The 26,922-nt window shown below is 54.1% G+C and overlaps 1 protein-coding gene across 10 annotated transcripts in view; it reads right to left on the minus strand.

The window, feature by feature from the left end:
• The window catches only part of MPRIP (myosin phosphatase Rho interacting protein), a 97,022-nt gene that overhangs the window by 40,982 nt on the left and 29,118 nt on the right, over positions 1–26,922 (minus strand). For all 10 annotated transcript variants that reach the window (XM_088828956.1, XM_055407502.2, XM_055407501.2 and 7 more), the window contains exons 4-5: positions 7,144–7,295; positions 428–512 (exon numbers count right to left, since the gene is read on the minus strand). In XM_088828956.1, coding sequence (XP_088685082.1) covers positions 428–512; positions 7,144–7,295 — 237 coding nt within the window. The remainder of the gene's footprint in view (positions 1–427; positions 513–7,143; positions 7,296–26,922) is intronic.

The raw sequence follows: 26,922 nt of genomic DNA on the forward strand, positions 1-26,922 counted from the left end.
TGAGAGCCCCTCACGGCCAGGCACTGCAGGACCACTCCTCCTGGCCCCCTGCCCAGCCTGTTGTCTATAGAATTGTCTGTGCAGAAGGTGGAGCTGAACTGAGCCTCTCCTCCCAGCATGCTCTTGGCTCCCACCAATTGGTGGGATGGTCATGGGAGGGATGGGCACTGTGCGGTGACGCCTCTGGGGGCAGCCCCACTGCAGGCCACCCTCTCCAAGTGGGGGTCCTGCCCTGGGGCTTGCAGAGGAGTGTGCAGAAGGCAGCCCACAGACTTGGAGAAGGAAGGTGAAGACCACTGGGCTGAGCGCTGCCTCAGCCCTGGCATCACCCCTTCCTTCCCTCGCCCCCAATTCTAGGCTGGGTCCTAAATCCCAATCTCCTGGGGCGCTTTTTCTTTGCCCCAGCTCCACCGAGGGGATGCCTCACCTGTGGTGTGGGGGGCTCCACCTTACGCTTCTTCTTCTGGTTCTGCTTGTTGGTCCTGGGATAGACTGTGAGCATCTCCAGCCACCTAGGAGAGAGAAGGGTATGGCACCAGTCAGACCAGAGCTGCCACTCCAGGGCAGGAAGTGTTGTGTCCCAGCTAGGACACAGACAGGCTGACCGCTGGCCTGGTGAGGACTTGGCCCTATTTTTGTTACCAGCCTTCCTCTGGGGCTGAGACTCCACTCTAAAATCGTCCAGACACGCTGCAACTGGGAAGCTCCAAGGACCAGTGGGTCAAGAACCTAGGAGTCGTTGCCAAAGTTTCCCACAGTGATCACTTCTGGGCACTGTGCAGCTGACCTTCCACACTCTGGAGGGGCTCACCTCTGGGCCCCAACTGCACAATGAGGGTGCCCTTGGGGGCACCTTGGGAACACCTTTGGGGAAGGCCTAGCGGCACTGCCCAGGGACCGACACCAGGGCCCACACACTGGAAGGTCCACTCTGGACCAGCAGCAGGGAAGGCAGGGAGGAGCATGGACTCAGACCTGGCTCTGCTCCCCCCAAACCAAGACCCAGGAGGCTCCTAGCCCTCGGGGCTTTGGCCTCTCATCTCTGGAACCAGGAGGGTACTGCTTGCCTCTCTGGAGCTCTGTGGTAGCTGGGAAGGGCGGAGCGAGGGGAAGGAGAAGGTGTGATGGGAGGAGGAGGTGTGGCAGGGGGGAAGGGCGGTGCTCTCTCCACAGGGGACAGTACTGCAGGGGACGCTGGGCCAACTCTGCCCAGACACAAGGGTCTGTGTGGGCCTGCGGCCAGCCTGTGACAAGAGCCTGGCGGCAATGGCTGAACTGCGGAGGGAATCAGGGTCTGCACTGCCAGCATACTGGCTGAGGCAGCAGTGAAGACCAGTACCCCAAGCCCAGGGCAGGGAGAAGGGCTTGTCTTTAGTTCTCAGAGGTGCTCCTTTAATGTGTTTGTGTGTGGGGTGCCACTGGGGTACTATGCTGCTGGCAGCTGTGAGAGGGGTTGCATATGGAGTGCACCCTTCCAGCAGTGGAGCTGAGGACCAGTCAGGTGAGAGCAGGGGTTCTTGGCCTGAGAGCGAGCGAGCGAGTGCCCTGCATGAGGAGATCTGAGCACAGGCTCTGCTCCAGAGCCCCGAAGCCAAGAGGAGATGACGGCTCACTCTGCACAGGAGCAGACGAGCAGGCTCCAAGGGCTTACCCATGTACCCTGAGGAGTTCGAGTGCTTGTGGGTTAACAGACATGCTTTCTTGCCTGCCAAAGGGAAATTTCCTTTGCAAAGTTCACACCAAGGACCCCGCCTGCAGAGGGCCCCTCTCCAGGCTCTACCTGGGAGGGGAAAAGAGACTGCTTGTGAAGTCACGTCATCCTCCAGGGCCTGGGAACAGGGCTGCGGCAGACATGTGCAAAGTAATCAGGGAGCCCTGAGCCCACTAACACTGGCCCTGGCGCTCTTGACTAGTAACACTACCGAGCTGGGCAAACCTGTGCGCCTCACGTGACAGGGCCTTGAGGGGAAAGGAGAGAAGAGCCACACCACGGCCACAGAGTTGACTGGAGAGAGCTCCTGAAGCCCCTGCCAAGTGCCAGATGGAGGTCCCGTCAAGGCCAGACCGTGTGGTGCTGACCTGGGCCCCAGCTCCCAGACTCCTAGTGCCCTGGGATCTCAGACACCCTTCCTGTCCTATGTCACCCTGACCCCTCCCAACTTGGGTGTGTGTGTGTGTGATGCCTAGATCTCCTTGAGGAGTCTGGTTGGGCAGTGGAACCTCAGCCAAGGGTGCCTGCAGACAGGCCATGACAGCAGGTGTGAACCAGGACCCACGAGTGGCTCTGCTGCCACTCGTGCCTGGGGAGATCAGGTTTCCTTCATCTCTGGCCTTCCATCTCCAGCTGCAGAACCACTGACACTCGAGGAGGAAATGGCAAACCACGTCAGCATTCTTGCCATGAGAACCACATGAACAGTATAAAAAGGCAAAAAGATACGACAACAAAAGATGAACTCCCCAGGTTGGTTCGTTCGTTCCGTCGCTCAGTCGTGTCCGACTCTTTGCGACCCCGTGGACTGTAGCCTACCAGGCTTCTCCTTCCATGGGATTCTCCAGGCAAGAATACTGGAGTGGGTTACCATTTCCTTCTCCAGGGGATCTTCCCAACCCAGGGATTGAACCTGAGTCTCCCGCATTGGAGGCAGACGCTTTAAACTCTGAGCCACCAGGTTTGCTACTGGAGAAGAGGAGAGAAATAGCTCCAGAAGGAATGAAAAAGCTACGCCAAAGCGGAAACAGCGCCCAGCTATGGATGTGTCCAGTGGTGAAAGTAAACTCTGATGCTGTAAAGAACAATACAACGTAGGAACCTGGAATGTTAGGTCCATGAATTAAGGTAAATTGGAAGTGGTCAAATAGGAGGTGGCAAGAGTGAACACTGACATCTTAGGAATCAGTGAACTAAAATGGACAGCAATGGGCAACTTTAATTCAGATGACTATTATATCTACTACTGTGGGCAAGAATCCCGTAGAAGAAAAGGACTAGCACTCAGAGTCAACAAGAGTCTGAAATGCAGTACGTTGGTGCAGTCTCAAAAATGACAGAATGATCTCGATTCATTTCCAAGGCAAACCATTCAATATCATAGTAATCCAAGTATATGCCCCAACCAGTAATGCTGAAGGAGCTGATGTTGAACGGTTATATGAAGACCTAGAAGATCTTCTAGAACTAACACCAAAAAAATATGTCCTTTTCATCATAGGGGACTGGAATGCAAAAGTATGAAATCAAGAGACACCTGGAATAAAAGGCAAGTTTGACCTTGGAGTACAAAATGAAGCAGGGCAAAGGCTAACAGAGTTTTGCCAAGAGAACGCACTGGTCATGGCAGACACCTTCTTCTAATAACACACAAGACGACTCTATGCATGGACATCACCAGATGGTCAATACTGAAATCAGACTGATTATACTCTTTGCAGACAAAGATGGAGAAGCTCTATATAGTCAGCAAAAACAAGACCAGGAGCTGACTGTGGCTCAGATCATGAACTCCCTATTGCAAAATTTAGACTAAAATTGAACAAAGTAGGGAAAACCACTACACCATTCAGGTATAAATCAAATCCCTTACGATTATACAGTGTAAGTGACAAATAGATTCACGGGATTAGATTTGATAGACAGTGTCTGAAGAACTATGGACAGAGGTTCGTAACACTGTAGTGATCAAAATCATCTCCAAGGAAAAGAAATGCAAAAAGTCAAAATGGTTCTCTGAGGAGGGCTTAAAAATAGCTGAGAAAAGAAGAGAAGTGAAAGACAAAGAAGAAACGGAAAAATATACCTATCTGAATACAGAGTTCCAAAGAACAGCAAGGAGAGGGAAGAAAGCCTTCCTAACTGAACAATGCAAACCAACAGAGGAAAACAACAGAATGGGAAAGACTAGACACCTCTTCAAACAAATCAGAGATACCAAGGGAACATTTCATGCAAAGGCAAGCACAATAAAGGACAAAAATGGAACAAACCTAACAGAAACAGAAGATATTAAGAAGAGGTGGCAAGAATACACAGAAAAGTGAAAGTGTTAGTCACTTGGTCATGTCCAACTCTTTTCAACTCCATGAACTGTAGCCTACCAGGCTCCACTGTCCATGGAATTCTCCAGGCAAGAATACTGGAGTGGGTTGCTGTTCCCTCCTCCGGGAGATCTTCCTGACCCAGGGATTAAACCCATGTCTCTTATGTCTCCTGCATTGGCAAGCACATTCTTTACCACTGGCACCACCTGGGAAGCCGAGAATATACAGAAGAACTATTACAAAAAAGATCTTAATGACCTGGATAACCACAGTGGTGTGATCACTCACCTAGAGCCAGACATCTTGGAGTGCGAAGTCAAGTGGACCTTAGGAAGCATCACTATGAACAAGGCTAGTGGAGGTGATGGAATTCCAGCTGTACGATTTCAGATCCTAAAAGATGATGCAGTGAAAGTGCTGCATTCAATATGCCAACAAATTTGGAAAACTCAGCAGTGGCCACAGGACTGGAAAAGGTCAGTTTTCATTCCAATCCCAAAGAAAGGCAATGCCAAAGAATGCTCAAACTACTGCACAACTGCACTCATTTCACATGTTAGCAAGGTCATGCTCAAAATCCTTCAAGCTAGGCTTCAACAGTACGTGAACTGAAAAACTCCAGATGTACAAGCTGGATTTAGAAAAGGCAGAGGAACCAGAGATCAAATTGCCAACATCTGCTGGATCACCAAAAAAGCAAAAGAATTCCAGAAAAACATCTACTTCTGCTTTACTGATTTCACTAAAGCCTTTGACTGTGTGGATCACAAATGGAATATTCCGAAAGAGATGGGAATACCAGACCACCTGACCTGCCTCCTGAGAAACCTGTATGCAGGACAAGAAGCAACAGCTTGAACTGGACAGGTAACAACAGACCTGTTCCAAATCGGGAAAGGAGTACGTCAAGGCTGTATATTGTCTCCCTGCTTATTTAAATTATATGCAGAGTACATCATGCAAACTGCCATACTGGATGAAGCACAAGCTGAAATCAAGATTGCCGGGAGAAATATCAACAACCTCAGATACGCAGGTGACACCACCCTTATGGCAGAAAGTGAAGAGGAACTAAAGAGCCTCTTGACGAAGGTGAAAGAGTGAAAAAGCTGGCTTAAAATAACATTCAAAACACTAAGATCAGGGCATCCGGTCCCATCACTTCAAGGCAAATAGACAGGGGAACAATGGAAATAGTGACAGACTTTATTTTCTTTGGCTCCAAAATCCCTGCGGACAATGACCGCAGCCATGAAATTAATAAATACTTGCTCCTTAGAAAAGCTATGACCAACCTAGACAGAATATTAAAAATCAGAGACATTATTCTGCCAACAAAGGTCCGTATAGTCAGAGCTACAGTTTTTCCAGTAGTCATGTATGGATGTGAGAGTTGGACCATAAAGAAGGCTGAACGCTGAAGAATTAATGCTTTCAAACTGTGGTATTGGAGAAGACTCTTAAGAGTCCCTTGGACTGCAAGGAGATCAAACCAGTCAACCCTAAAGGAAATCAACCCTGAATAGTCACTGGAAGGACTGATGCTGAAGCTGAAACTCCAATACTTTGGCCACCTCATGCGAAGAACTGACTCATTTGAAAAGACCCTGATGCTGAGAAAGAGAGAAGGCAGGAGGAGAAGGGGACGACAGAGGATGAGATGGTTGGGTGGCATCAACGACGCAATGGACATGAGTTTGAGTAGGCTCTGGGGGTTGGTGATGGACAGGGAAGTCTGGCGTGCTGCAGACCATGGGGTCTAAAGAGTCGGACACGACTGAGAGACTGAACAACGAAAATGCTTTATGCTCTTAAAATCCACGACATTCTAAGAGGAGGATTAAGGAGAGGCAGTGAAACTGGTCCTCCTGTCTGCCCCTGGCGTTAGAAATGAAATCCTGCCTCTCCCCACAGGAGGATGACAAGAAGGGAGTTGGGACCCTAGAAAGAAGCCACCCACCCCTCAGCAGCATGGGTCTGGCCCCCACTCCACATCCACCTTAGTGAAAACGAAATCTCACTTCCTCCCATGGCAGCCTTGGCCAGCTGCAGTTGATGGGGCCCCAAAGCCCAGCCCATCGCTCACAGCCACCTCTGTTTCCCGAACGCAAGGTGCCTAACATCCTAATTCTTTCTCCTCCTTGTGCAGTAATCAGCCCAGCCCCTCAACCCCGAGAGTTCATTTTCTCCTTTGCACCTTAGAGAATGACGAGCTTCTCCATGACCCAGTGCACAAGTTCCTGGCTGCGCCAGGGGCACCTGCTTGCTGTCACGCACCACGTCACACAGCTGTGCGGCTGTGTGCACAGAAGAGCAGGGCCCCCAGGAGGCAGGTGTTGACAGGGCTCAGAGCACGGAGCTCAGCCCCCTGAGCTGGCAGCTGCCTGGAAATCTGGGTCCCTCTACTTTCCAGGGCTTCTCCCAGCCTCCACCCAGGGCATGCTGGGGGTGGGGGGTAGGGTGGCCCAGAACTCTGTTTTGTCCATGCAGACAAGAAAAGCAGTGCGTGCAGTCACCCTGTGGTGACTCCTGAGTGCAGACACGAGGGTCATGAGGGATTCATGGTGTCTGCTCCAGGGCTGACCGCTGGCTGAGGAGGACAACACACTTGGGCAAACCCCAGCCTTCACAAGTGCTAGCTGACAGAGCCACACGTCTCACAGGGGAAGGCTTCCTGGGGGCCTCACAGCCTGGAGGATGGAAGGGAGGGCAGGGGAGAGGCAGCAGAGGATGTGCATGACCAGCAGCTCAGTGCTGCAGTGCACGGGGCTGTGGGTGGGGGGCTGGGAAGGGCCCCAGGGCCTTTCAGGCAGGAGGGCGGTGAGGCTGGATGAGCTCTGGAGACTGAGCCCCTCGTGGCTGAGAGAGAGGAGGCCAGACTGAGATGAAGATGGACTGGGAGACCAGACAGAGGCCTGGAAGATGCGCTGACGCCCGCAGAGGGAGGTGGCAGGGGAGCGAGGTGTGCAGGGGCAGCTGGGCAACTGTGGGCGGGGATGAAGCAAAGGTGGGTGGAGAGCGGAACTCAGCAAACACAAGGCAAGACAGTCTGAGGACCCCTGGCAGGTGGGGCACCTCATCTCAACACACAGGTAGCAAACTCACCCACTGATGATCTCCTTGGTCTCAGCCCGGATGAAGTGCTCCTTCTCAGGGGTCAGAATGCACAGGGAGAACTTCTGGCCTGTCCGGCCCTCCCCATCCACCACGTCCGTGCACTGGTTCATGTTGATGGTGCCCTGTGGGAGGGTTGTGGGCTGCAAGAGGAAGACAGGGCACTGTCACTCTAGGAGCAGAGGGAACGTCCCTGTCTCCCCAGGTCCTTCCAGATCCTCCTGGCTTCTCCACAAGCACTGGGGCCTCACAGCTGTGCAGACCCCCCTGCCACACAGAGCATGGGGGTGGGCTGCCTCAGTCTGGCCCTCACAGCCCCACGTCCTACTGACCCACCCCAGGGGGAAGCGGTGACAGGCTTGCTCTTCTCAGAGGACAACCAGCTACATGTTCCTTCCCACTACAGAAGAACAGCCCTCCAGTGCTGGGGGAGGGCGAGGGCTGTGTGGGGGGGGAACAGACAGCAGATGCCTCTTGAGGACAGCTGGGGTGACGGAGGCAGCCAGGAGCCTGGTCTCAGAGTGGGGCTGATCCAGAAAGCAGTGAGAAAAGCTACAGGAGGTGGTTTTGAAATTGCAAGGCTATTTTTAAAGGCTAGGAGGGGCCAGAGAGAAGCACACCTTGAAGGCGGAATTTGGGGCAGGCAGACCAGAGCCTCGCACCTGGGGTCGTCAGAGGTGGGCCTCCTTCAGGGCTGCCTGGCCAGGGCTGGGACAAATTATAGCACTTCCCCCCTTTTCGCAGTCAAAGCTGTGAGACACTGACATTAGGGAGAGAAATCCAAAAACAAGATACTGAGCAGATGAGTGAGGACCCTCCTGGAACACAAAGAGGCTTTAGGGAAGGAGGCAGGGGGCTGTGACAGCCACTACACCAGGCGCGAAGACTCCGTGAAGGGAGGGGAGTCCAAGCTCCAACTCCCACCCCACCTCCACCTCCACAAGGAGCCTGTCCCAAGGGCCCAGCACTTCCCGGCTGGTCCTGGAGAAGCAGCAGGGTCAGAAAAGGCCCACAGTGGTGGCTGAGCTCCCTTCCACCAGCCAGTCCCCTGCTGCAACACAGAGGAAAGGGACCTGGTCTGAAGATGAGATGCTGAGCTCTGCTGACCCACCCCCAGCCAGCTCCTTTTTTGTCCCCTGGGGCCCCACCCAGGAGCCAGACCCCAGAGGTGGTGGCTTTCCGCAGTCTTCGCCCTGACACGGCTGCCAGCTCGCTGGGTCACTGCAAGGCAGGGAGTAAGTTCCCCACTCCAAGGAGCCTTTCTGTGGGGCCTCTGGGATCCGCCCATCCTCCAGGGGCCCAGCTCAGGACAAAGGCAGCAGGGCAGGAGGGCAGCTGTGCGCCCACAGAAGAGCATGCACCCTCACTGCGTCTTCAAAGTGTGTCCTGTCTCAGAAGTGCCCCCAGGTGGGCATGAGAGAGGGGGGGTCACACCCACACCAAGCTGAGCGCTTCCCAAATGAAGTAAAACCTTGTAGCACCTCTCTTGGAGGCTCCTGGCCAGCCCTTAAGCTGGAGAAGAGAGCCTGGTGGGTAGTCCTCAACCAAGCCGCTGATGAGGGAGGTGGCCCAGGTCTCCCACCTTCCTCGGGATGCACATTGTCTTCCTACCTTCCTGCCTCAGCTCCAGGCCCTGCTTCCTTCCCCTGCACTGTGCCAGTGCCCAGCAGAACCCTCCCTGGGTAGTGGCCTCTGCCCTCTCCAAAGGCAGACTCCCTCAGGCAGGACACTTGATCCCCACTAGCCCTGACAAAACACATGGCCTCTCTGAGGCGGGGCCGCAGGAAGGACCAGGGCCGCGTGTGGAGCGAGGCACGAGCGCAGGAGTGGGCAGGCCCACTGCTCTGCTCTGCTATCCTCCCCGTCCTGCACAAGCCCTTCCTCCCTTGTCCCTCATGCTGCTGGTGCAGGCACACAGCCCTGATGAGTTACCCTGTATTACACACACACAACACACACAGGAAAGTTCAGCGGGGGCCATAAAGTACATCATCAGAAGTTCTAACATCTTCTCCTCACTGGACCACCTAGAGGGCCCCGGGTAACACGCACTCCTCTTCAGGGGCCATTGCTCCAGGGCTCGGGGCCCGAGCTGCTCCCTGGTCCCTCTGCACAGCTAGTGTTCGCCTGGTGAGGCTCCCTGCCAGCCCCGCAGCTCCGTGTGGTCACGGGACTCAGGCACCAACTGTACCCTGAGACTTCCGGCAACTTCTCCATGGTAAGAAGGTGCTACCTCCTCCACAAAGTCTGCAGAAGGGCCACGAAAGGCAGGCGTGACAGGTGAGGGCTGATGGCACAAGCATCTCTCTGCCACCGCTAAGCCGGGGTCACCCAGTTAGTCTCTCTCATCCTTCCTTAAACATGACCTCCCCTGAGGCAGGCGTGACCTCATCCTGTCACACACAGAGAAGAGGGAGCAAGCCACAGGAAACTTGGGAAACCTGTCCAGGCTCACAGGGGCCAGCCCTTCTGGTCTCAACAGCGCCACCCCCCACCCAAGCCTGGGAAGAAGCAGCACAGAAACACCCACAGGGGCCCCTTCCCTGCAAGACTTCAACGTGCCTCCCATACAGTACAGACTGAAACCCAGTACTACACGATGGGTCTGTGGCTCAAGCTGTCCTGGCCGTGACCACGTGGCCTACCAGCATGCACACGTCCCACTGTTTGCAGGGAAAGGTGCCCCAGGTTCAGCTTGTATGTACCTACTCTGATCCTAGAATCAGCCATTTCTCCAAGGATCCCTGGTTCCTTTCACTGAAAAATAGAATTAGAAATAAATACTGAGGAACTAGGTATGATCATTGCTTTGGGGGCGTTGCTGCCTCCAGGCCTTCTCAGATGACAGATAAGGAAACACAGGTGCATATAACCGATGCAGAGTCACGTCTACATTCACCTCTCCGCACCCCCCACCCCACCTATTCCTATCTATCAATTGCAGGATCTCTCTCTTCTAAGTGTGTGTCTCTGAAGCTAAACACACTGGTGTCCTCCACTTGAATCCAGGACCATGTGGATCATTCCAGCCTCTCCCCTAGCCTGCCTGGGCCCCAGCACACCCAAGTGGCCCAGACTGTGAACCAGTGCTCCACGGGCAACTTCACCACTGTGCACAAGTCACCCAGCACGATCCCTTCTCCTTCAGTTGTACAGACTCCCCTCACGTCCAAGGACACACACCACCTTACACAGCCCCACCTGGGCTCTGCAGGGAAGTCCTGGAGAAGAACCCATAACAGCTCCTTGTATATCTGAAAGTCCTGTGTGGGGAGCAGACACTAGTTCTACACTTCCTGCCTCCAGCATGAGTTTCGGAGCCCTCTCTTCCAGGGCATGCTGGGTAAAGAGGGAGGGAGGGCGGACACAGAGGGGAAAGGCCAGGGGCTCAAGGCACCTCTGAGCAGAAGCCATTCTTCCAGCCGAGACGGAGACTGGGGCTGCTCACAGAGGGCGGGGGGGCACTGGCACACAGGCAGTGGGGCCTGCTGTGGAGATGCACACCCCAGCTCTGGTCTGCAGGGTGCTGTGCCCGGGTGGAAGGCAATGCTGGTCTGCCCAGCGGCTCCAGGCAGATTGGGAGAGAACACACCATCATCTGCTATGGGTGGGCTGGAAGCCACGCAGCTGCTGGGGCCGTGGCACTCAGCAAGCCCTCCTGCAGGGCCCCCTGCTCACCCTGGTGCTGAAAGACCCCCGATGCTGAGGTCTGAAGCAGCCAGGAGAGTCTCTTGGGGACCAGGAACCACCAGAGAGGCTGGAGAGAAGGCAAAAGGTCCTAAACTGTAAGGTCTGAGTGCTTAACGCGATGGTTTTCAACTTTTGCTGAATAATGGAACGACCTGGAAAGATAACTAAATGGAGGGTCCATGCCCAGATTTAAACTCTCTGGGGGTGGGGCTTGGGCATCAGAATTACCAAAAAGTCCCTTCATGCTTCTAATGCCGAGGCTGGGAACAACAGCCTGGAGGGAAGACCAGTCTGCTCACTGCCACAGCAGGCCCAGCACCGCGGGCTGGCTGGCCCAGGCGCTAGCCAGCTGCACCAGGTCACTAGGCAGCTTGTGGCTGGGCCAAAGAGGACCTGATGAAAGCATAACAGAGGGGAGAAGAAAGATAAAACACAGCTGCTGTGAGCCCGCTGGGGGTGAGGGCCAGCAGGGTTCACAAGAGAGGGGGCACTACTGGAGACGTGGTATCGACAGGCCCCGGCACCCAAGGCTTGGGTGAGCACCCCCAAAGGCCCTGCCAGCCACAGTGAGAAAGAAAACGAAACCTCAGGCAACCTCCTGAGGTGGGGAGGAGGGACATGGGTCTTCTCCTCGGGTGACCCTGTGAGGCCCTCAACCAACTGGGAAGGTGAAGACCATGCCAGGCAACCCTACCACCCATGGGAAGGTGAGGGCCATGGTGGGGCTGCCACACTTCCTGTGATGAGAGGAGAGTCCCTGTCCCCAGTGGGCCCAGGTAACTGCACACAGGCACAGGCTCCTGCCTCCACCATCCCGGCCCTGAGCACCAGGTCCAGCTCCTCTGGCTGTGAGCGACCCAGTCTGAGCGTCCGGCTGGAACACAGAATGGGGGGAGCTTGTTGCCACACAGAGCATGCAGGCGGGTCACATGGGCACACACACACATACCCCTTCTGTCAACCATGCTGCTGACACACACAAAGACGACACACACACCCACCCCTCCTGTCAACAACGCTGCTCACACACTCACACACACACACACCCACACTGCTGAGCCGACACACACACACACACCCCTCTTGTCAACAATGCTACGCGCGCGCGCACACACACACACACACACACACACCCTCCTGTCAACCACACTGCTGAGCCGTGAAACCAAGTCTCACACACACACAACCCTCTTGTCAACAACGCTGCACACACACACACACACACACGCACGCGCGCGCACACACACACACTCCCTCCCTCCTGTCAACCACACTGCTGAGCCGTGAAACCAAGTGAGGCTGGTGCTACTACAGAATATGGCTAGGCAGGACCCACCCAAGGCTGGTGACCAAAGGACTTCAAATAACCTTTTTATGAAGAAATTCTCTGATTTATTCCAAGAATCCACACAATCAAGAAAGTCTGCTCTGAGCTCACATCACAACAGAAGTCACTGGGCCTCCCCTGCTGTCCAAGTTTTAGAACACAGGGGAGCAGGGCAGTAATGCGAGTGTCCAGCAGGGGACTCTCAGCCTGGACACAGGCCAGGCACTGCCACAGCCCCCCAGCCCTCCCCATGCCCCCCAGGGACCCCAGGCTCCAGGGACACTCGGGCGCCCACAGGCATCCACCTGCAGCAAGAGTGCGGGTCCAGGGTACACATGCTGTGAGCCTGGGGCTGACATCCCCAACCTGTCTCAGGACAGGCCTGTGCCCAAATGCCATGGTGCTGAGCAACGCATCCAGCCCTCCTGTCTCTGACCCACAAAACCCGCAGGACTGAAGCCCCGTCCTGTGCAGGCTCCTAGACTCCTTCCCAGGGATCCATGGGGCTCATCAGCAGGAGGGGTTGGAGCCTCCTGGAGTGAGTCCAGGGCCCTGGAACAAGCACCCTGTTCTTCCCAGATTCAAATGCTTCTCCACAGTCCACAAGAGAACCCACAGGCACCGATCCTCTCCCTCTCAGGGTAGGAAGCCTGGAGCACATCAATGCTGATGCCCTCCTGCTTAAACTTCCCAACAGTGGGAGAAGGAGGAAAACCTCCAGAGAGAAGGGGCGTGACAGCAAGGTTCTCTGCCTCAGTCTCTGCTTGCAAAAACTTCCCTGCCAAACAAAGGCTGTGAGAAGCTGAGGCCTGGCAGGCTGACGGGGCCTCGTCTAAGAAAGGACGCTCTCACTTACCTCTCCTCCTGGAAACTCCCAACCAAGGGCTTGGGGGTGTGCACTTCCTGGGCCCTGCGCTGACCCAGTGACGTTTTAAGGTCCACCTTCACAACCTGTTCCTGCCTCACCTCTTCTAGGTCCAGTTCTCCCGCCCCACCCCCATCCCTGGAGCCCTGCCACAGCCGCTGGCTCTCCTGGTTCCTGACAGCAGATGTCTGCCCCTAGCAAGACCTCAGAGAAGCCTCTCATGGAGGCCTGGGAGCACCCAAGTTCTCCAGACCCGTTAGCTGCCTGGGGATGAAGAGGACAGGGAGGGAGAGGTGCTACCAGCAGACATCACCAAGCCACAAAGATGCACACCCTGGAGATGTGTGTTCTGCACTGCCCCTGCCCTCCCGGGTCTCCTGGACCCATCAGGACCCTGCGGTGGAGGCTGTCACCACTGCAGAAAATAATTTCAAAAACAAGGAAACATACACAACTGGATTCCCTGTTGCTGTCCATGCTACTGTCAAAATGATTCTAAAATTTGTTTCTTTTAAAAAAACACAGAAAATACACACTTTTAAAAATCTGGATGTACTATTTCAAAACGATCATCTCTTAATTAGGCAACAGATGTCCCTAAACCTGAGAGGAAGGGGCTCCTTTGGGGAAGCAGGCCTTTGTTTGACAGAAGAGCCAGACCCTCCCCCACCTTGCCTCTGCAGCGAGACAGGAGGGCGGCGGGAAGACAGGCCATGAAGCTGCCTGTCGCGTCCAGTATCCACACTCATCCTGAAAAGCACTGCTCCTCTCCCCACACCACTGAGAACACGGAGATGTAGTGAGGCTACAGAAGTGACCACAGTCAGCTAGCAGGCGGAGCTATAAGGCAACCCACACACAACAACCCAGGAGTTTTCTGACAAACTGCCTGAGGACCGGCCAGTTCAGTTCGTTTCATTTTGATGGGCTCTGAGAGGGGAAAGTGCAGCAGAAAACAAGCCGTGAGCCCGGGCGGCCTGTGCTGGTGCCGTGCTCTCCCTGGCCAGACTGATGATGGTGCGGACAGCCTGGACCTTGAGGCAGAGTCCCTCCAAGATGCAGGGACACAGGTCTCCAGGCTAACTGGCCATCATGCTACACCCGGGATGCTGCAGGGCAGTGGCAGAGCCTGGCCAGTGTCACTGGAGGGCCTCTTTATGAACTGAACGTTAGTGTCCCCTCAAAACTCCTTCGCTAAAGCCCTACCCCTCAATGAGACAGTGCCGGGAGGCGGGGCCTCTGGGAGGTCCTCTCTGCTCTCCGCCACATGAGGACACAGGAGCAGTCTGGGACCTGGAAGACAGCTCTCACCAGAACCCAGCCATGCTGCACGCAGATCTTGGACTTGAGAAATAAACCGTGTTGTTTGTTAAGCCACAGCAGCCTAGACGGAGCAGGTCAGTCCCCATTGCAGCACCCCTGAGGACGGGTGCCCCTGCAGAAGGACATCCACTCTGCCCTCTGCTGAGGGCTGAGCAACAGGCTGGCAGCAGAGACGTGATGCCCAGCCGGAGTAACTCTGAGCAAGGAAACCAGAAAGGGCATCTCATCACATAAACCCTAGTTCACATCAGAGAATTTTCTGAATTGTCGGATTATCATCTCATCTTTGTGCTGTCCTGTTCTCACAAAATCTGTATAATGAGTATGTTACTTTTATGACTGGGAAAAACAATTGTAACAGCAAACAGTTTTTGTGGCATTTGCTCCCCTGCGTATGCTTCCCTTGGTTTCAAGATCCAATCCAGTCTTTACCTATTTTTAATTGTCTACATTTTCGCCATAGATTTGCTTCATTTTAAGAAATCTTAATCAGCAAATTCAAAGTTACAAGAAAAGCAAATGCAGGGGTGACTTTTTACACTAGGGTACAGGGCAGTGGGTTTAGACTTCCCTGTGGGACCAAGTGAAGGCGCAGTCTGGGGTAGCAATGGAAGAGAGGATGTCCATTCTTCCTGTGGCTAGCAGGGGGTGGGGGGTGGGGAGTCCCATCCTCCGGTGACTGGCCAGGAGCTTGGAAAGAAAGGGCCTGTGAGGAAGAGGAGGGAAGAGAGGGAGGGCTGAGAAGCAAATGGCTTTCAGCTGGCCCCAAGCTTGCAAGGCTTGTGCCTTTGACATGGCTATTTTTGGGTTTCTGAGTGGGGAGAAAAAAAGAAATTCTTCCCACCACTGCCGAGTTTGGCAGCCCCTTTGCCCTGGCTCCCCTCCCTGCCCCTCCCCCCTCCACAGCCCCTCTGGGATAGAGGAGGCCCACCCTGGAGTACTTCTCTCCCCCAACCACCCCTTACTACCCCCATGCTCTGAGGAGGACTGGGAGGCCTCACCCACTAGCCTGTCTCTTTCTACGGAGCTGGGAAAATGGGGGAATAAATGAAGCCTCAATTAGGCACGCATCCAGGGTTTGAGGGTGGGGGGAGGGGCCGAGGCTCCAGCCCAATCCAGGAATGCCTGAGAAAGCTGCAAGAGCCTCCGCAGCCTCCCAGGGTGGAGGCTTCCCACAGACTCCTTTTTGGTCCACACTGACCAGGCGGGCAGGGGCCTGGGAGCCCTGCCTCACTCCCACAGCAGCTCGCTGCAGGAGGCCGGCCGGCAGCAGAAGGCTGGCCCCCCTCCGCCCCCCCACGCGGGCTCCTGTTTCCCCCCCCGCCCCGCCCTGTTTCTTCCTCTCTGGTGCCCTTCCCAGAGCAGGAGGCAGGACCCTCCAAGTGTGGACCCAGACCCAGGCGGGTGGCAGCCCTCCAGGCCGAACAAAGGCAGTTTTCCCCTTTTAACTGTGGAAACCCAGCGTTTCTTATTTATTCCATTCTGAGCCTAGAAAGAGCAGTGAAACGGAGATCTTATTTCTTCCCTGGGGGAGGGGTGGGGGGAGCGAGGCGGATTCTGTAGGGAGGAGACTGGAGACTGGGCAGGAAGAAGCTCTGTACGGATATTTTTAGAGCATGGGAATTAAGCAAGCAGGGACATTCTGGGGCCGGAAACCTTTGTCTCCATCCAACTCTGAAAGGCCAGTGGGTGACGGAGAGAAGGGCCTGGGGCGACGCGCGATAGGGAGGGTGCATCGGACTCCAGGGAAAAGGAACCAAGCAGGAGCAGAGGGCTCTGCAGCCCCCTCCCACCCCACCCCACCCCACCCCTCCAGGCTGTTGCCACGCTTTATAAGCCGGGCAGATATCATGGCCACACAGCAGCTTTGTGGCATGGAACAGTGGTGCCCGGCTCCTAGCAGGGCTGCCCCTCAGTTGCCTGCTCCAGTCCCCTAGCTCTCAGAAGCATGGGGAGGTGCAAGAGGCCGAGGTGTGATGCCAACCACTCCAACTTCCTTTGCTGCTGGTTCTGGTCTGACTGTGGAGGAATGAAATGGAAGCTAAAATAAGACTTTTCAGTTATCATCAGGGTTCCAATGCATCAGGCTGTCTCAATTCTTTAAGACTACAAATATGGTCTAACCATCTGTGGGGTGCTTCACTCAGAAAGCACCCCTCTACAACCTCCAAGACAACCACACAAATCTGGGGGATCCAGACATGGAGGGAGGAAAATGGAGAGGACACCCTCCTCCCAGCTGAGGAGCAGGAGTTTCCAGGGCACAATCTGGCAGTAACTATCAACTGCTCAAGACGGTTCACAGCCTGGACCCAGCAACTCTGCTTCTGGGATCGTCGGCTGAACCATTATACTGAGAGAGAAGGAAAGGAAGAGAGTAGGGAAGAAAGAAAGAATAAAAAGAAAACACTTCAAAGCGACCTGAATGCCTGCAGTATGCAACAGGGTAAACACAGCTACCTGGTGACCTAACAGGTAGCTGTTCAAGACTGTGCTGCAAAGGGTGACATAGCGAACCGTTAGAATAGTTTCATTAAATACAACAATCTTACTTTTGGGCCTCACTTAAGTATATGACTACACACCCTAGGAGGACACACAAACCATGATATCTGCACGTTTTTACCTCGGGGCATAGGGCAACATTGTTTTCTACATGCTTTTTACTGTTTCCCAAAATTTTTGCCATGAAATATTTATTTCTGGCTTTGGGGGGCAGAAACCCCTTTCTTTAGTCCCATCTTCTACCCCCATCTGTGTGCTTTGACTAATCCTGAACGCCCACCTCTGGAATGCTCTGAGTTTGTCCCTCCCAGGGGCTATCCGGAGCTTGCGGGGAGCACTTCTGGGGCCAGGCAGGGCATCTGTCTCTCAGTGCTGTGACCCCATGCCAGCTAACCCTCCTGTCTGATATGGGCTGTGAGGTTCTGGAGGGCAGGACTCTTCCTCATCTTCATTTTTTCAACTCCCAGCCTGCCCACAGCACACAGCAAGTAATTGAACAAATCAACCTCTCCTGGCTTCCTCAGGTTGCAGGGAGCTTCGTGAGGAAAACACAAGGTATGGGAGAAGGAAACAACCGTGTGCGCGGCCCCGAAGCAAGGACAGGCCTGCGCTGCACATCTCCACGGTCCTTCTCAAGGCAGCCAGAGTATCGGTTACAGAACCTGCCCAGCCCCTGACAACAAGGGTCTTATTGTTGGTGCAAGTAGGTGCCTGGGCCCAATCAGTCAAGGGCTTTATTCACCAAAGGGAGATTAGACAGAGTCTAACTTTTCTGGAACAGCGGTCATCATTAACCCTTGGGTTTCCAACCAGAGAATCAAGAATTTCATCTTGATCCAAAAACTCCTGGACCAGAAGAACTGTTTCCTAAGAGATGTAAAGTATCTCTTTCTCATAAAAGGCACTGCAGCCTTAATTCAGGAGGTGAACACACACACCCGCAGCAGGCACATTTACGCTCACTCTCAAAGACACCACATTGAGCTGTGCAGACCCAGGGCAACAACCTGCCCCACAGACAAGCTAGGAGAGGACAGAGGAGCGGGTCTCACGAGGGGGATGCCCAGGGTGGACACTGACTCCTGAAATGCATGACGGGCCTCCAGTCAAGCATGGCCAAAATCACACAGCGACGCATTCAAGTTGCTGATAAAACTCTAATAAAAAATGACCACAGATTTTTTTAAAGGTATAACTCTCAAAGACAAAAAATAGGAGAGAGCAGCAGATGTGGGATAGTAAATAAACTGTGCACACCTGGAGAGGGACCTGGGGAGGCAGACTCACGACTCACGCGGTCCCAGAATTCCTCACGCTCAGGGCTGGCCCAGCACCTCCGCCGACCTCAGAGGCGAGATGGGCAGGAGGGCTGGGCAGCCCCCGTTCAAGGAGCACCAGCCCACAGGGCGGGCTCCCATGGGCAGCACCCACAAGGTGCTCTCTCAAGAGGTTCTGGACTCAGGGCAGGAAGCACCATGGCAGGGTGGGTGTACGTGTGGGGGGACGTGGGTATGTGTGTGCATGGTGGGGTGGGGGTGGGGGCAGGAGGTGGAAGATTCCATGAAAGTCATCATCCTGAAAGCTGAGGCTGCCCTAGACAGGAGAGGGGAGGACCTGGATCTGGGGGCTCTCCAATTCCCAGCCTGACTGTCCTTCTAAGATAAGGCCAGCCAATCACCACATAAGCCCTGCACACACGTAATCTCATTCTTCAATACAAGTGTACAGCTAAAGGTCACACTCATTTGAGAAAGCCCAAGACCAAAACAGGCAGGGAGGGAAGAAAGCAAGTCAGACCAGAGACAGAATGGAATTTCAAAATAACTGGAATTATAAGAGACAGTACTGAGTCCATGAAACTGGAATAAGATGCTATAAAAAGGGATACACAGAGAACAAGAAATGAGCCCCAAGAAACTATAAGTATCACAGCTGACGTAAGAACCAGAATAGAACAAAACAGGATCACTGGGATCAGAAATAGAAGGGTTTATAGCAAGGTTAATGAGGTCTCAGGAACAACAAAGCCAGGCAAAAAGATAATAAAATTAGAGAATGTCCAAAGGAACCAACAGTCAAATAACAGGAGCTCTGAAAGTAAAGACCAGGGAAGATGAAACAAAAGAAATTACCAGAGGGAAAAAAAATAGAAGAAAACTCCTGGATCAGAAGAACTCAACTTTCCTCATTGAAAGGCACACAGGCTTCTGGCTCAATGAGAGAAAACAGGCCCAAAGCAAAGCACAGCCCATGCAATTCTAGAGCCCAGGGGCTCAAGAGCAGCTCCTCAGAGTTTCCAGAGAGAAAACGCCCTTCCTTTACCATGGGGTCAGGAACCATATGTGAACTTCTCCACAGTAATGGTAGAAATGAGAGACAATGGTGTCTTCAAAACTCCAAGGGGAAACTGTTTCCAGCCTGACATTCTATAACCAGTTCAGCTGCCAATCGAGACTGTAGGCAAGAAAGGCATTTTTAGACATTCAAGGTCTCAAAACCCTTTCCCTTGTGTCATTCTCAAGAGGCTTTACCAGTAGAGAAGCAAACCAAAAACAAGAGATCAACCTAAAACACTCAGTAGAAGGCTGAAAGGAACCCCAGGTCAAGAGCTAAGCAGTAGGCCTGGAGAAGAGCCAGTCCAAATGGGACAAGCAGAGAGAGGTCTCCATGAGGGATGTGACCATGAAAAAAAGAAGGCTCTCTGACCGAAGGACTTGCCCACACTAAGGAGAACTTTGTAGTTCTGTCAGGAAGTGTAAAGTTCAATTAAGGTTAGTTAAATATAAATCAAAATGAACGGGGGAGGGCAACCATAAACATCAAGAGAAACCAAGTGTGGAAGGAAACACAGCCACGGTCATTACGTGGCTTGAGTGGCAGTTTTCACAGGGTCAGAATAACATAAACATTACTGATCTAGCCCTCCATTTAATACCTTACATGGGTTGGCTTATCAGACTGTTTGTATTGCCTGTTTCCCAGGAAAGTAAAAAAAAAACCAAACGGTCAGGCAGGGAGGGTCGGGCTCACGATGGGGCCCCAAGAAGTCAGGGTGCAGGGCTGGGTCCTGGAGAGCTCTGCAGCCCGGCCTCGAGCCACCTGGCCCTGCACAGGCGTGTGTGGGGCACCGTGGGTGCACATACTCACACACCGATGCCAGTCACTTGGCTTTGTTTCTTGGACCCCAAATGTTTCCTGTTGCTGACTCTCACAAAATGACTCTTTTTCGACAGCTCTCTCCCTACTGCTACTTAATTTGCTCCCTAACCGATTATTCCAAGCTGCTCCCTTTCCTAAAACTCAAAGTCACTCCTGTCCCTGCAGGAGGGCCAGACCCACCCAGCCCATTAACGCAGACGCTCACCCTCCAGACCAGAGTCGCAGCACCATGGAAGTCCACCCACACCTCTAAGGACCTCCACCAAGGATGCCCACCACAGCCCAGTCTCAGCTGCTATGCCTGCACAGAGTGAGGTCCCCAGAAGTCCCTCCACCAGCTCATAGAACCGCTGCTCCAACCATCCCATGACCCCCTCCATCTCTGCAAGAGCGAGCCACGCACATGCAGAGGGCTGGAGGGGCCCCAACTGGACAGGAGGACATAAAATCACCTGCAGCCCCTCTGGTCACAAGCCATGGGTATCCCCTTAACAGGTGTGGGCACACCGGCGGACTCAGAAAAAGGACCACGGTTCTCATTAGGCTTGAAACAGTCAGGAGCTCGTCTCTACCCTGCTGCCCATGACTGAGCACGTGGATAACTGGGATGGGATGAAGGTACACAGGATGGTCCCAGTGACACGGAAAGGCATTCGCCGGGCCACCAGTCCCCAGGTCCCCTGAGTAGAGTCTGAAAGTCAAAAGAGGAAGGATTCGGGGGCAGGGAGGGCAGGGAGAGTCTTCTTAAATGCTTACGACAGACATGCCAGAATCAAAGGGGATGGCAGACTGATCTCCACCCTTGGGTCAGCTGACAGGTGCCGGGCTTCTCCCACACCCACATGCATAGTTTAAGGTTCTATCCAAGCAGACAAATAGCAGGCTCTCCCTTGAAGCGCTCACTGCCCTATGCAGGAAGACTCACAAGGAAATCTGCGTCCCGGGGACCAGGGATAGAGGAAGGAGACCCCCCTGGGAGTGGTGCCTATGTCCTTTCTTGGTTCTTTGAATGATTCAGGGTTACCTGCAGAGCCTTCCCACCCTACCTGGCAGGTATGCATGTGCTCCTTTCTATCTGAGCATCTGCATGCACTCACTCCTGCATGTTCTCCTCTAACTTCTTTGCTCTCTGAGGCACTGGCAGCACAGAGCGTCCATCCCGCCCCAGATTCAAGCCCTGCTGAAGCAGCGAGCCCTTCCCTTCAGGACCAGGTGACCCCATACCTACTGGTGTATTTCCCCAGCCACAAACGGACTTCTGGACCCAGTCATTCTTGAAACCCCTCTGCTGCAACTCCCAGGAGTCTGCTCTGTTCTTCATTCCAAACAGCCCCATAAGTAACCACTGGTGGCCTCCACCCCCCAGCTGTTCCACACTGAGAAATATCACCCAGGCCAGCAGGTAGAGTGGTAAATGACAATAAAAAGCTACCAGAGGCAGAACGCTGTACTTTCCAGTAGACACCAGGCTCAGACATCTTAACAAGCCTCTGTCCCAGGCTTCCTCCTCCACTCAGTGAGAGGGGCCTAAAGTCTGGCCACCAGTCTCCAGGGAACACCTGTACCAAAGGATGCTTCACTCTAATGGGTGCAGCCTTCTGCATCCCAGGGAGTCATACTTGAGGAAGGAAGGTGCCTGACACTTCTGAGTGCCACCGCTGACCCCTGATCTTTGGACAACAGGGCTCGGTTGGGAGGAGTTCCCAGTCCCAGCTGGGTTCATCATGCCCTTTCCTGTCACCCACCGTGACATTTCCAAGTAACCTGAAGCTGACCCAGGGATGCTCCAGGGCAAGGCAGCCTGCAGAAAGCCCAGAGGCAGAGCCTTTTACAGACTATATTTCATCCCCAATGCACTTATACTTAAGAGTCATTAAGGAATTAACTGTGACAACATCCCTCCCAGAGAGGTGAAAATGATGTGTAGCTATCATGATTAAGTGAAGACAGGACAAGGAATTCAGCTGCAGCCCTCAAGTCTAAAACTGAAAGCAGGCAGGGGTGCAATGGCTCAACCCTGGAGTCACCTTCTTGACATCTGGCTGGGGCCTGGCTCCTGAGCACTCCCGCTGAGCCATCCTGCAGCAGCCCCTCCCCGCCCCGTGGCTGCTCTCCCCTTCACCCAGTCCCTGCAGAGTCCTCAGAGCTCACAGAATGGGGGGGAAAGGGGGAGGAAGGTGGCTGTTCACACTGGTAAAGCATTCAGACTTTGGCAAATGTTTTTTAAGTTCATTATTTTGGAAAAATAATTAACTGGCGGACACGGAAGAGGTGGTGCAGGCTTGCTCATGCAGGCTGTGGGCTGGGCCTTGAGGCACCACGGTGATTCTGTCTGGGGAGGTCTGTCCAGTCCAGCCAGGGCTGCTGGGGTGGCGGGTGGTGAAGGAAGGGTGGGATCATGCACAGCTTCAACTGAAGTAGCACCAGATTGCACCAGTTTAAAGCTCCCGTTACATTTCTGTGCAGAATTCCATGGGGAAGACAGAGGTCACCAGCCTGCCTGTGATAGCACCGGGAGAGCCCTGCGGGACGTGGAGCACCCATAGGGCTGGGGCGGCCCCCGCTCTTTCACAGCCCCCATCTTGCTCACAGGCTGACATAAGGATGAAAACACTTCCAAGTTTAAAGTTATTTTTTAAAACTGCCCTTTTTACCACAGCAACCACAGGACTGAGGAGGGACAGCTGAGGAGAGGAGGGAAGGAAAGCAGTCAGGGGTCACTGTGGGTCCAACATCCCCTGAGGTCATGTGGAGGGCAAACGGGCCAATTCCTCAGAGAGGAGGGACTGTACCCTCCAGGTACAGACTCCACACCAGTGCCCTCTCCCTGCACCCCTTGGGTCCCTGGCCCTGACACAGTAGGTCTGCCTCCGTGCCCTGGAAGCTGAACCCAGGTGGAAAAGTACGAAGGTCAAAGCCAGGACAAACGCATGAAAGGTTTACAAATAAATCTAAAGACATGAGACTGATTCATAATGCATCAGATGGGGGTCACAGGAAGCTTCTCTGCCTCTTGGAGGCACAGGGTGAACTCTTTACTGCAATTTCCACACACCTCTGAATGTACATTCACACACCCGACTGCAAGCCTGAAGTGAGTCTAGTTCAAGGAGCTGGAAGGCACACAGAAAACCACCAGAGCTCCCATCTGTGGCCACAGACAAACCTGAGGGTGGGCCGGAGGCCAATAGCCCAGCCAACCCACACCCAGCACCCCTCCCCACACCACACGCAGTGGCCAGGTGCGGCTGAGCCGCCCACCACTAGACGCAGCAGCAGCAGGTGTGGGCAGAGGGGTGGGGCCACCGGGGAAAGGACCCGTCCTTCTCCCAGAAGGCATCTCACCAGCTCGCAAACTCCCAATTCTGACACTCACAAGTTGAGTGATGCCACCATCTCTTGGGGCCTCAGTTTCTTCTGTGAAATGGAAGGGCAGTACCTGTCAAGCAATAACTGGAGCGAACATCACGTTAGAGCAGCCACAGACAGAGCACTGGGCTGAGCACAGGACACCCCTGCAACCCCTATGACCAGCAGGGTGGTGGCCAAGGCCCCACTCCTTCCAGAAAGCTTCTCTGACTCCACAATCCACCCATTGCCCTGAAGAAGGGGCGCACTGTGGTTCAGCTTTGTATTTAATATTCACATGGGTCCCAACGAGTTGTGTGCTTCACCGTGAAAGGGACCCTCTTGTGGCCACATGTCCTCCCGCCATGGCTCTTTGCTGTGGACATGACAGCCACAATGGTTACCAGTGACTCAGAATAACCAGACTGCCTGGGAAAGCTCCAGGTAGGGGGCAGGTGGGGGGGAGGCCAGCACTTACAGCAGGGCTGCTCTGGTGCCTGTACCTCCTCATGTCGCAGGGGTGGCTACTCAAACTGTGGTCCCTGGGGCCTGCAATCTGGAGGCTCTGATGCAGGAGTATGATGGAGACTGGGCTGCAGAGGAGCGTCCCCATGGGCAGCAGGCCACGCTGAGTCCCTCCCCATTCTCCCCTGGGGCCCAAATGCATGGAAAACCAACTAGGCAAGGGTCCTGGGATCAAGCATCCTCCAGGACTATCCCAAGGAAGAAAACTGTAAAGGAGGCAGACCCACAACCCAGCAGTTCTCAGTTCCTCTAAGAAGTGCTCAGACCAAGCCCACCGCCTCGCCTGTGAGCACAGACCTTGAGGTGACTCCTCTGGCCAGAGTGCCTTGCCCAGGGGACTGATAAGCCCACAGCTGCCCTCCAACAAGGCACATGAGGGCTACCAGAGCTCTCCCCTCTACACAACTGGGGTGTGACACACACTGAGGAGCCGGCAACACAGCCCCCGTGAAGGTGGCTCAGCATAGCTCTGGTCTGGGCTGCCTTTCCAGGAATCTCAGGGCACACAGTGGGAGGGCTCCACACACCTGCCATGGAAGTGTGGGCACAGCCTCTCCACAGGGATCAGAGGAGAGACCCACGGTCAGTTCGCTTCAGAGCAGACAGAGTTAATGGCATCAGACCTTCCACGATAAGAAGATTCTATCATATGCTCCGACATGAATGAACATTGAGGACATACGCTAAGTGAAATAAGCCAGACACACAAGGACAAATACCATGACCCCACTTACAGGAGGTCCCTGGAGTCCTCAAAGCCAGAGGCACAGGAAGTAGAAGGGTGTATGTGGTAAGGGTTTAACGGGGACAGAGCTTTGGCCCAGGAAGATGCAAAGAGCTCCAGAAGGGGTGAAGGGATGGTGGTGTTGGGTACACACCAGTGTGAGTGTGCTTAATGCTGCTGAACTGTGGTTGTTAAAGTGGTACATTTTGTTGCATATATTTTACCACAGTTTAAAAGCAAACAACAACAACAAATGTTATTGCCTGGCTTCCAGGAGGAAAAGAAGAGAAAATGAAATCAAGAGACAGGCTGCCAGAGCTCACTGGCCACAGGTTCCCCCTGCCCGGAGTCTCACTGCCCAGCAACTTCACCTGAGACTGGGCGCTGCTTCCCCTCTGGATGGGGAGCTCCCCCAGGAAAGCCTTCGAGTGACCCCAGCCCCACAGCTCAAGGGCAGAGACGCAGGAACAGCAGAGCATAGGGGCAGAAACAAAAGCAGAGGAGTGGGGAGCTGTCTGGGCTTCCAGACTCGTCACTCTGTCCTCTCCGCAAGAACCAGAGGCCCAGCCCAACTGCTCAGGCTCCCACTGGTCTGTGAGGCTGCCCTGAGCCCACCTCACCTCTGCTTGCGTTTGGGAAATTTTTTTTCCTTTTTTGGGCAATTTGCCTCTCCTCCACACCCACCAGTTACAGGGTATGTGGGTGTATCGAGAAAGAAATTTCCCAAAAAAGGAAAAGTGATCCCGAAGGTTAGTCCCATCTCAGAGCTGCCTGGAAGAGAAAGGCAACAGTCACCTCTGGAGTCAAACTAGCCTGAGGCCCCAGACCCAGCAGGAGACCCCACACAGAAAGGCGTCTCCAAGTAGCCCTCCAGGGACCAAAGCCCCCTCCCACTCGGAGTCCCCCCTGTGCTCTGAGTCCTCTGGAGTGTGTTCTCTCTCTGCTGAGGAACCACTAAGAGCTTCAAGGCAGAACACACCTAATCCTTCCCCCAGGAGTGCCCAGATCACACCTCCACCCCATGCTTAATGGAAGTCCTGCAGCAGCGCACTTACAAAGTTGATGATTTCAACTCAACAATTCTGACAGGACCTGTAATCCCCAGAGCCCAGGTCAGACAGTGCAGAGAAGGGGACCAAGAACTATCGGGGGCCTAGGGACACAGGAAAAAAAGCCAGTTTGTCAGACCACACTTAAGCAAATGAAAACAAATAGTAATATTGTAAATGTAAAAGCCCAAGTAACAACTTGAAACAAACTGTGACTAAGTGTTAAGGGCCTAGCCATAAAATGCTACAATTTATTACATGGAATAGATTAGCTGGGGAGGGATGGGGCAAAACTAAACTCCCCAAACAGTGGCTGATTAGGAGAAGGCAGTGGCAAGCCATTCCAGTACTCTTGCCTAGAAAATCGCATGGAGCAGCAGGGGAGCCTGGTGGGCTGCAGTCCATGGGGTCGCTACTAGTCGGACACGACTGAGCGACTTCACTTTCACTTTTTACTTTCACACATTGGAGAAGGAAATGGCAACCCACTCCAGTGTTCTTGCCTAGAGAATCCCAGGGACGGGGGAGCCTGGTGGGCTGCTGTCTATGGGGTCACACAGAGTCGGACACGACTGAAGTGACTTAGCAGCAGCAGCAGTAGTGGCTAGGGGTGGCTCAGGGCTGCTGCTCTTGCCAGGGCCCTTTTCGTCTGATCTTGGAGGCCTGGCTAGTGCTCGGATGTGGAGATGATGCTCTCAGAGACCAACAACCAGATGGCTGTTACATGGGCGGGGTTGGGGGTGGGGTCTGACTGCCCTGAGCAGCCGCGAAAAGCGGTGCCCGTCTGCTCCCGGGCTGCTGTTGGCCCTGCAGCTGCCTGATTTGCAGAATATCCCACAGAAACCTCCCACAGCAGGAACAAGCCCAGGACTACTCCACTGGCACACACTGTCCCAGCCAGCAGGCTACCCCGCCCCATCACCTCCCCCACTCCCAGGAAATCTCATGGGGAAGTCCTTCTGAACCTTGTTTTAAGAACAGAGATGATAGCAAGTCAACATACTTAAATCTATTTAAAAAACATAAGTAGGCCACTGACCAGGCCACACAGGGTCTCTGGGCTGGTACTGGTTGTGGGGCAGTCCTGGGCACTGCACTCTGGAGACCTCTGGCCTCCATGAGGTCCAGCAGCACCTGTGCACCCTGGCGCCACAGAGACTCAGGACGGCAGCTCTGCTGTTCGGCCTCGGAGGCCTCGCACAGCAACTTAGGCGCAATGGCCACCTGCTCCAGGTGGAGGCGGGAGTCAGCTGTG

This window comes from Moschus berezovskii, chromosome 20 (genome assembly GCF_049115385.1).
Source record: "Moschus berezovskii isolate FMDL1 chromosome 20, NW_MosBer_1.0, whole genome shotgun sequence".
NCBI classification, from domain to species: Eukaryota; Metazoa; Chordata; class Mammalia; order Artiodactyla; family Moschidae; genus Moschus; species Moschus berezovskii.